Below are 11,513 nucleotides of genomic sequence, written 5' to 3'. Positions count from 1 at the left end.
TGGGCCTGACTATTGTCAATTTTTTTTACCAGGGGCAACACTACATTAATCAAACTTGAAAAGAACAGAGGTTTGGAAACCATTTGCACATTTCTGTTTTTTTCTTTTGAACCCCTCACATCACCATGAAAACATGCCCAGACTAGCTTGAGGAATGTAAAGGACATGTGGAAGAGAGGTGAGCTGTGCCAGCCAAGGTCATCCTAGAGCAGTCAGCCCCCAGCCAATTCACCAGCTGAATACAGCACATAAGTAAGCCCAGATAAAAATCAGTCAGGCCTGGCTAATCCAGGAAACCTGCCCAGTGAGCACACTAGTATTTTGAGTAAGAAATATTCAACCATTGCTTTGTTAAGTCATCCAGTTTTGCAGTGGTTTTTCATGTAGAAATAGCTAACTGATACACCGAGAGACCCAAAAATCAATCTATATCCCAGGGTCCCATTATTTACCAATCAAGATCCTAAACTGGGCATTGCAGATCTGCCTAGATTGAGACTCAATCTTCTCCAGAAATTTGCTGTTCTTGTGACTGAGCCCTAGTTCTGGTCTTCAGATGCTTCTGCCCTTCACCTACAGGAGATCATAGTTAATACCTATGCTCTGAGGAAGATTTCCTGGCCTTCACATCTAACCTTTAAAAGCCTTTCTTTATCTTCTTCCCAAAGCAACAATTGCTCCCCGAAACAGCTTCCAGTTAAAATGAAAGAAGTATTTTTCTTTTCTATTTTCCTCCTTTCAATTGCATTCCATTGGAGTGTTTCTCAAAGAATACTTTATGAAACATCTGCACTAAAATTATTTATGGTGCCTAATAACACAGCAATTTCCTGGTCCCTAACCTCAATCAAAATAATCAGAACCTCAGCCAATGGATCTTTGAATTTTTAGTTATCACCAACCTCCAGGTGGTTATTAAGCACATTAAGACTTAGTACAAATATGTGAGATCTTGAAGAGGCCCAATAAGAGATTAATGACAATGAAACTGAGGCATCAGGACTTCTTTGCTGAGATTCTTCTCAAGTAAGGTCCCCTGAACAGATACAGCAATGTGTTCAAAAAGTCACGCGTTTTTATAGCTTTTGAAAAAATAGGATATTTTAACTCCCATTGGCTAACATTGGTTTTTCTTAATTTTCCAATTTTTCCATGAGGACACCTCCCCTCATATCAGGTGGACTTTGGATAGCTCTGACCATTTTGTATTCATGATTTTTCTCAGAAGGTGGCCTTGCAGCAGTTGTAAGAATTTTCTAATCATAAAGTTGTATCGTTTCCCTTGTAGTCAGTGCCCAAATTATATAAGCTTCCGGTCTCTCCAAACCTAGATCTGCTTGTAATGGGGATGCTAGGGAGCTATTCAATTTAACTTTGTCATTTTACAAAGGAAGTGATGAGTGAACATTTCCAATTCCATACTAGTAACAGATGGCAAAGTCAATTCTGGAACTGGAACCTTTCATTTCCATTTCAGGTAACAGTACACTGTTTCCTCTTAAATATAAAGCTGTTATTTAAGGCATCTGTGCTAACTTTTAGGGAATCCCTCATTATTTTTAATAGACTTCATTTTTAGAGTCCTTCATCATTTTTAAGTAACAAATTCTTACCAGTAGACTGTATATAATTTTAGGAAAAAGTTTATTAAACAAGCCAGACATGATCTTACTACTAATTCTGCCCCTCTCTGATGTTCTTTCTTTATTTAAATAACTAAGACATTAACATCTTGCAGTTATTTTGTACATTAAATGAGAAAATAAATATACCACAGTTCACCATATAATAAATATATTACACTAATTGTTTAACATTTTTTAAGTACTTGAGGTACTTCATGGAGAAAATTTGTATATGACTAGATTTTTTTTGTAAAAAATAATATTATGGCTAAGAAAATATATTTTCAGAATTGAGATGAATCCAGGAATATTCCCCAAAAGAGATTTTGAAAGGGGAACTGAATTTATGTGGTTACATGGATGAGGTTATCAATCTAGCAAAATTCTGATTAAAGGGCAATTGAATAGTTGTTTACATTCACAAGTTGGGAACATCCAGGTTATACTGTAAAGACCACTTTCACATTTACCATAGAAAAATACACCTCCTGCTTAAAAACAGTGGGAAATTTTCCCATGGCTCTCAGTGGGGGGGGGGGGGGGGGGAAGCTACTTTTCTCAAGAAAGTATCATGATCATACTTTATGGACATTGTAAATGTTTCATCTGATTTCTTCTTTTTACAGCTTTTGCTACTTGGAAATTTGTTGCCAACTTTCAGAAAGTTTACAGACCTATGTGATGTGGGTTTCTTGCAGCATCCATGCTGCACAAGTCAGAGAATAACTTTTCTTCAGTCTAAAAGCTCTATTGTCAATTACATTTCATCATGCTAGACTTCAATCCAAAAGAATACATTTTCTCTCAGAGCTCAGTGGCATTATTGATATTCTATACAATATTTCCACAGAAATTTTTAAGGTAATCTGTAAACTCTAAAGCTTGATAAATATTCAAGGTGGCATTACCCCAGAAACCATATCACCTCCTTCTGAATAGTCTAGAAGAAGTACATACTTTCCATAGGCCCAAAGAAACTATCATTACTGTTCTATTTTAGTGGAAATGAGTGTAACACAATAGCAAAGCAGACTTTAAATATGTTGCTGCGTGACTGAACTTAAATCTGCTAGTCTACCTATATTAGGAAAATATTTTCCATCTGTCACATAAATCTCTGCACTAACAATAATTTTTCTCTACTGTCACTTTGAATTTTCTGTGACCAGAGACATTAGCTCCTTTAGGTATTGTTCTAGTAAGTATTCAATCAAGATCTTTTAAAGCCATAAGTTAACTAAAGATTAACTGGAGTGACTGTTCCTGTTTCTTAACAGACATGTGCTTCCATTTGTTTGCATTCCTCAAATTCTTTATTGGTCATAACCCACTCAGAAATTGTCCGTTGATTTTGCCAGCATTCATCCTAAGTCCCTCAGAGCCAGTGATCTATTACAATGTAGATCACACCTCGACTTCAAACATTTGGCTGATGGATATGTTGGCATCAAAACAAGAGAGAAGAGACATTCATCTTTTGACACACTGAATTACTGTCAAAGAAAGAAGTGAAATTTTCTGTTAATTAGGAATAGAACCATCTTCACTGATGTTTAGGCACGTAATCGTTCAGCAACATATTAAGGGCTAAGATTAGCAAACCAGGAATATATTGTATTACACTTAATTATGTCATCAGAATTTTTAAAGGCGGTGAAACTCCAACAAAGTAAATGAAATTAAGTACAGTCATTTAAAACCAAGATCAACTCTGAAAGTGTGGCTTCTTAATTTCTACATCACCTATGACTCACAAAAATTTTAAAACACTAAGCATTTATATATGCTGTAACTTCAGCAACATGTACTCTTTCTTACACCCAGCAGGTAGTTAATAAATGTTAGTAGGAAAGATAGAAGAAGGAAGGAAAGAAGGAAAGAAGGAAAGAAAGGAAGGAAGGAAGGAAGGAAGGAAGGAAGGAAGGAAGGAAGGAAGGAAGGAAGGAAGGAAGGAAGAGAGGGAGGAAGGGAAGGGAGAGGAAGGGGGGAAAGCAAAGAAAGGGAGGAGGGAAAGAAGGAAGGTCCTAATCTCCATGATTTAAATGACGAGTTGATGGGTGCTGACGAGTTGATGGGTGCAGCACACCAACATGGCACAAGTATACATATGTAACAAACCTGCACGTTGTGCACATGTACCCTAGAACTTAAAGTATAATAATAAAAAATAAACAAATAAATAAAGAAAATAAAGAAAAAAGAAATTATAAATATAAACATTTTAAATATATATTTTTAAATGAAAAAATTGAGATAGAATAAGGCAAAATATTTTGTCTCATATAACCCAACAAGGAAGTGTTGTTACTGTGTTTGGAAGTAGAATGAACCATTAAGTTCACTGATTCATCTCTCTAATGTACTGTAACACAATGTTAGTTAAGTGTATGGTAATTGTTAAGATTAGGGAGCTAATATGGAATACTGGTTAAAAAAATTACTTCGACTTTGAAGTGGGTTGACTTAAGGTCAAGTTCCACTCAGCTAATTAGCATATCTGTATAAAACTGAGATGATAATAGAACTCATTTTAACCTGCCACATGGAATAAACTAGAGGCTTAATAAATAATAGCTGTTATTATGATTATATAATAAAGTATTAAAACGAGATTATAAGATCATCCAGATGGGAAAAATTATTCTCAATGCCTAGATTTATCAAAAAGCCAAGGCTATAACTTTCCATTAGACATCCACTTCAAACTAAAAATTTCTGTATAATTTTCCCATAACCAAGTCTTTGCATGTCACCATATTTTCATTTAATTAAGATTCTCAAGTTAATAATGGCAAGGACCACATGATTTTTAAAACACAGTTGTTCTCAGTTAGTTCTTCACTGACAAAAGGGAACTTCCTGTAGAAAATATAAAAGATTGCCCATTCAATGAAATAGAAAATACAAAATATGGCCCATTAAAATTGCTTGGCATAGAAAAAGCTGGTGCTTTTTCTTTTTTAAAGAGGAAATGGTGCACCACAGGCCCCATATTGTTTCCCTGAAGAGAAAGGACATTATTTGTTGTATCTGTTTCCCCAGGAAACAACAAATATTGAATGGGTCAATGCTTTTCAGAATTGAGACCCAAAAAAGCAGAATAAGACTGCCAAATTGGCAAGAACAACTTTCCTATCTTTGTTTGAAGAGCATCAACCCAGAAATTATTTTATTTCCAAGTATCCTTTCTCTTACTGCCAACAGAAATCTTTTGCACTATATAAGAGCTGAAGTTTCTTGTCTCTTTTCACCTTTATTTTCTGTCTTTCAACTAGCAAGAGTCATTTTGACCAGCAGGTTAATCAACGCTAAGACAGATCCTCACACAAAGGTATGTACCTGGAAATATTAACAGAATAATTTTCCTCAGACTTTTCATGATCTTTTTATAGGACATTCATTACCACCAAAAACATAAGCACCTTCACCTTATGTAAAATTGTAAGTCATTAAACATATCAAATTTTGAAAAATTAGGATATTCACATGTCAGAGTAAAGGATTCATGTTGGGCATTGGGGACAATTAGTCCATCCAAGTACACAATTGACTTTTCCCCTTGATATTCCTTAAAGTTCTTAAAACCTCATAATGATAAATTATTCTCAGATGTACTCTAAAAGAGGGACTTGTTCTATAGTATATTTTTATTATTAGTTTTTCTTTTGTTTTTCAAACTTCTCATAAGAATGGATCATGGGAAAAGTAATCCTTAAGGGAATAGCCACACCCACATACAATTGAATATCCAGTGAAATTTTGCCCATATGATTTTTTCAAAACTTGCGTTGCTCAGATAACACACTCAACCTATGTGCAGAGTTGACTGTCAGGAAGCCATTTGTACAATGGTGCACGGAGTTGCTTTCCCAGAATTCAAGCTACCATGTACTTGAAATATTTTGCAAATTTTGAGCCAATGGAGAATAAAATACCTGGATTCCTCCATGTTCTCTGACTTGGTCTTTGATCTACCATATATGGATCTTTGGAAGCACTTTGAGACCACACATTGCAGACTAAATTAATTTACTGGAATGTTGTTAAAACTAGGAGGTATATAATATGATTCTCTTTTTCTTATGCTATGTCAAACAGAGTGATTTCTTTCTTTTCCTTATTTTTGAGATACCCCAAGGAATTAAATTGATAACACATGATTTAGTTAATATGTTAATATTGCAAACCCAAACCTATAGAAATCTATCTATAAAACAATATACCTGCTATTTAAATATACAAAAGTGTTCAAATGTAAATAATTGTACATTTCAAAGTAGTTACCTCTAAAGGCAAAAACCTCAGCTATAAAAGCTTCTATTCTTCAAATCATTTATGAACAACTCTTTGGCATTATCTCCAATATCAGTTTACAAGTCAAAAATAAAAACTAGTTCCACTATTTTGAAGTCAAATTTTATAAGCCTACTAATGTTGCCCCACTGTAATAATGAATCCAACATAATGTTAGGCAAATTTCCTAAAAATGCTACAGTAGTATATCTGTATTACATTATATCCATGTGTTGAGACATTTTAAATAGTAATTTTTAATTAAAAAAAAATCATACTGATTACCTATTGTGCTTACTTTCAGAGGCAACCGAAAGGATGAAATCACTGACTCTGATCTTGGGCCTTTGGGCTCTTGCAGCGTGTTTCACAGTAAGTATCATTAATCATGATCACACATCTTTATACTTTTCTCATTAACTATTACTTCAGATTTCTTTTTACATTAATGATGTTACCTTTTCTTATATATTAGTAACTATTAAGCATTGATGAAACACTGTTCTAGTGCTTAAATCTAAATTTAAAATCTAAATTAATTTAAATAGCCACATATGTCTGATGGCTGCCATACTGGATAGCTCAAATCTATAATATCAGACTACATTAAACAGATAAATATAAACGTATGTTTCCATACTCTAGCAATTACACAGTAGGTAAAACTCTGTAAAATGAGATAAAGTAGTTGTTCCTAACATATGGAGTCACCTAACTCACTTATTAAAAAGATAGTATTAAAGTCCTCATCCAAGCCTGAATAAGAGTACCCCATAATGGGACCTGAGAAGATGTATTTAGGAGAATCTTTGCATGCTACATTTTGAGGAAATAATGAACATTTATAGTAACACCTACCATATATTAAAAACTAGATTAAGGAAAACTATGCTCATTGCCCTTAACCTAGTGTTTCAGAATTTTTTAATGCATATTTTTAAAAGTAATAGAATGATACTCAATTTCAACAGAGGGGTCAATTAATTCCAGTGTTACAAAGAGGATATTAATTCCAGAGTAACTTCTCCCAAAGTACCGTAAAAATCTGTTATATCAAATGGGAAAATATGGAAGCTGATTTTTTAGAAGACTATGACTTCCACAAAGCAGGCAACATAAAATTATATCATTCTGAAACATGAAACATAAAATAATACCTCTTTCTTCTACTTTTAAAAGCTTGAGTAAAAGCAAGACCTTCTGAGATGACTGAAGTTTTCTGACTTTGGCCATGTTCCTGCATGCATTATGGCTAGACATAATTTTTGATAAGCCAATAAAACGTATTGACATCCATTAAAGGTCATGTCTTAATGACTTCATCATAAATTTGATTTTCAATATTTTCATGTCCTCAGAATATAAGAGAAAAACATTTTATTCAGGCTTTTATTATACAAATAACTTTTTATAAGAGAAATTAGAAAAATAGAGAGCTTTCCAATAATATAAGCAGTTTAAATAGCAATGAGCCTTTTTCCAGCTGATACATTAATGATGATTAATAATTACTGAAAATTGGAAATGTGAAGGGTAGCATGTCCTTTGCATATATATATTTGTAGGTGGAGTAAGTCATCATATTCAGCCTGTTGACTTTTGAGTGTTTTCTCTGTTATAGGTAATTTTCCAAATGCATTACATACATTATCTCTTTTAATCTTCAAAGCAAGTCTCACTATTTTTAATCTCATTAAAATACAAATAAGTTTAGATTCAAAGTATGCAAAGTATGCTTGTCTTAGCTGGATTATTGCTAAACTGAATAATGTAGGAGATTAACATTCATTATAACCCTTTGAGAGGGTAATGTTTCTTCCTAGTATAGTATTTTCATCATTTTCATCATTTTACTTTAGCCAGTTGTGGAAAGGGAGCTAATCATTGTGATTGGGTTAAGAGATCAGGAAAAGAATCGATATTTACTATGAAGGTTTTTCATTACATAATATTTAGATCAACATCGGTATATCTTTAGGAAAAAGTACTTTCAGCTAATTTTTAATTGTCTCAACAATAAAAATGTGTGAAATATTTTCCATACTAAGGGTTTGTTTTCTTGACAATAAAAAATCAAATCCTGAACTTCCACATACCCTGACTAGTCCTTGGATTGGCAGTCCTTGGGTCAAACACCCTCCATAATACCATGAACCATCACTAGCTAGAGAAGACGAACACGAGGCTGGTCCCACAGAAGTGCCTTGGAACTTTTTGTTTGTTTGTTTCATTGGTGATATGAATAAAACTTTTACTGGCATGTTAAGGGCAGAAGCCAGGTTGAAGAGCAAATGAGAAGTGAGAAGTGCGGCTGGCAAATTTAGAATACCCTTTCATAGAGCTTTGCTTTGCAGGAAAGACGTGAAAAGAAAGTCACAACAACAAGGGTACTGGTGGTTGAAACTGAATCTTTTATAAACAGGGAAATATCAATTGACATTTATTTCTCAAATGACATCTTCAACCTCTGTACATGTTAGGTGAAAGGGGCAATATTAGAATCAAGAGGTCAAATCAACGGGCCATTATAGAAATCTGGGTAAAAGTAAATGACAGATTAGAATGAAAGCAAGAAAGATGATAAGAAGTGGTTAGATTTAGAATTCAGGAAGTGGGATGAAGACCTGATAGGATAGGGAGAAAAAAATTGAGTTGAACATAAATGATAGTGTTTTTCTGAAGAAAATGAGCTAGCTAAATGGCAGATGTTACAGTTGCAGAAAGTAAAAGAGAAGACTGACAGAGCCAGGTCCCTTGGAAAACAACTATAAAGAAAAAGAAACTATCTAGCTATCAATGACTCCATGGTTGTGTGACCAGTAAATCAGGGAAGTTCATTTCTAATTGCCTGAAATATCTTGGTGAAGCAGGAGAAAAGTCCGTTTGGTGGGGGTAGGTGAGAGCTCAGGATGAGGTGGAGAATGTTGATAAAACTGGCATCAACTTGGAAAATGACAGGCCTCTGGGGAAGTGGGAAGAGATAATCTGAGATAAGACACTCAAAAAAAGATTTCAGGCAGCACTGAAGGACGCTAACTTTCTGAGGGTACAGTGCTGGTGACACCCTCTAGCATTGTTAAGAACCTGGCATTAGGAATCCAGGACAGAGATGCTTTACTGTAATAGTAAAGTTTAGGATTAGCAAGGGTAATGGCCAAATAGATTGAAGGGACTGAGAACCACAAGAAGTGAATGTAGTTTTGGGTCCAAACAAACCATCTGCTCCAAGCAACCTGGACTTCTTGCCGTCAGTAGAGTGGAACTTCATTCTTACCCCAGAGCATTTGCGTATTTTCCTTCTATTTGGCATGTTTTCTCCTTATTTTATATTCTTTAAGCCTCTTTTCAAATGACTCCTTCCCACAGAGACAATCCTTTATCATTTTCCTATCCAGAAGTGATCACTTTAAATCCCTAATATATATGTTCCTTCTACTACTTTTCAGCTATTTTTGAATTTTTTAATGGAGATGGGGTCTTGTTATGTTGTCCAGGTTGGTCTTGAACTGCTGGCCTAAAGCTATCCACCTACCTCAGACTACCAAAGTGCTGGGATTACAGGCATGAGCCACCACGCCCAGCCTCAGCTATTTTCATTTCTAAAAATTGTACTCTATGTAAACCAGACCTGAGATAAGCACTACCCTAGTCACTTTACAAGTGATATTTCACAACAAATGTGACAACAACCGCAGGAGGTGAGTACTTTTATGAACATCATTTTCCTGATGAGAAAAAAAGACTCAAAAAGAATTCCACACTCACTCTATCTCTATGTGCCAGGAGAGCTCAAACACTGACATGAAACCCCACTCATTCCACTCATTTCACTTCCCTTCAGATCACATTTACCCCCCATCTTGTCTTGTAATGACTCAGCCTGTATATTCGTAGAATAGATGTTTGTACCCCTGGCAACCTGCCAGGTTGATATTCAAGACATGAATGAACCAGCTCCTTCATAAGCTCATTGCACGAAATAGTTGCTCACGTGTGTTTCACAATTAATTAATGTGCAAAGCCCGGAACAAGCCTGAACCCTTGAATTAGACATAAAAAGACATGTTTTTCTCATGCTGCAAAGGCATTTATTTCCATTTGGAATTTGGAATGACAGACTTCACTATAGGCCAAGGATAAGATTTTTGTTCATTATCTATTTTTTCCAGTCAATACTATCCCAGCTTTCATTGAGAGCCTAGGTGTTCAGAGGGCAAAAGAGAAACATTTTTCTTTGATATAGATGTTCAGACATCATAACTTAGATACATTTAACAATTTTCTATTGCTCAATAACAAATTACCACTAATTAGTAGCCTTTAAAAAGTCATTATTATCTCAGTTTCTTTGGCCATAACTCTGAGCTTGGCTTAGGTGGCTTCTCTGCTCAGAGTCTCACAAGGCTGAAAAGGTGTGTCCACTGCTGTTTTTTTTGTTTGTTTTTTTTTGTTTTTTTTCCTGCAGCTCAGTTTCCTTTTTTTTAAGCTTGTATGGCCATTGGTAGGATTCAGTCCCTTGGTTGTTGGACTGAAGCCCCTATTTTTTTGCTGCCTAGGAGCCCGGGGCCACTCTCAGCTCCTGTAGCCGATCTACCATGTACTTCCACGTAGCCCTCCCCACAACACGGCATCTTGATTCAAAGCCCAACGAAAAGCATTTGCTGCAGCTTCAAATCTCTCTGATTTCTTCAGACATTGTAGAACCTGTTTTAAAAGGGCTCATCTGATAAGGTCAGGCCAGTATGTACCAGCAGAGAGTAGAAATATTGGGGTCATCTCAGAGTTCTGCCTACCATAGAAAGCATTCATTCTTATATTTAACTGTGAAATATCTGATTTAATAGTATTTACTTCTTTTTTCCACAGCCTGGTGAGAGTCAAAAAGGCCTCGGGGGACCTGGACCACTGTCTCCTCCTCCTCCTCCATCACCTTTTCCTTTTGGACCAGGATTTGTTCCACCACCCCGTCCTCCACCCTGTGGTCCATGGAGAATTCCACCACCCCCTCCTCTACTCTATGGTCCAGGAAGAATTCCACCACCTCCTTCTCTACCCTATGGTCCAGGGAGATTTCCACCACGCCTTTCTCCACCCTGTGGTCCAGGGAGAATTCAACCACTCTCTCTTCCTTACCCTTATGGCCCAGGTTATCCACAGCCACCTTCCCAACCAAGACCCTATCCACCTGGACCTCCATTTTTCCCTGTAATTCCTCCAACTGATCCTGCCCTCCCAACTGCAACAGGTGCCACCACCACTGCAAAAGACACCACTACCCTCATAACCACTGCTTCTACTATCCAAAAATAAGAATTTCAACACTACTTTCAAGAGGCTTTTAGATAAAATCGCTTCCATTTTTGAATGAGAATAAACATTTCCAAAGCACTGCGTTTTGGGAGAAATATCTTAGAAATTGTGAAACAATCCCCACGAACCTTTATATAAGCAGGGGAAAATAAAGAATTGAGCAACAATATGAAGTATCCACTGTTATCAGAGCCACTAGTTTATCCCCCATTTATGTTACCTAAATGAATATTAGTGCTACCAGAGCCTGGCCATGTCCCATGAGGCCAAAAAAGTAAATTAAGG

At 35.8% G+C, this 11,513-nt stretch overlaps 1 protein-coding gene across 1 annotated transcript; it reads left to right on the top strand.

Annotated features, from left to right (window-relative positions):
• The first annotated feature begins 6,236 nt into the window (after nt 1-6,236).
• Nucleotides 6,237-11,228, top strand: LOC111524913 (submaxillary gland androgen-regulated protein 3A). Its single transcript, XM_023190218.1, has 2 exons — nt 6,237-6,290; nt 10,785-11,228. Exons 1-2 carry the CDS (start codon nt 6,237-6,239, stop codon nt 11,226-11,228), a joined length of 498 nt encoding a protein of 165 aa, XP_023045986.1.
• Nucleotides 11,229-11,513: the final 285 nt, after the last annotated feature.

Source organism: Piliocolobus tephrosceles, chromosome 3 (genome assembly GCF_002776525.5).
Source record: "Piliocolobus tephrosceles isolate RC106 chromosome 3, ASM277652v3, whole genome shotgun sequence".
Classification (NCBI taxonomy): domain Eukaryota; kingdom Metazoa; phylum Chordata; class Mammalia; order Primates; family Cercopithecidae; genus Piliocolobus; species Piliocolobus tephrosceles.
The sequence above is the reverse complement of the archived record's forward strand: the minus strand, read 5'-3'. Positions and strand labels throughout refer to the sequence as shown.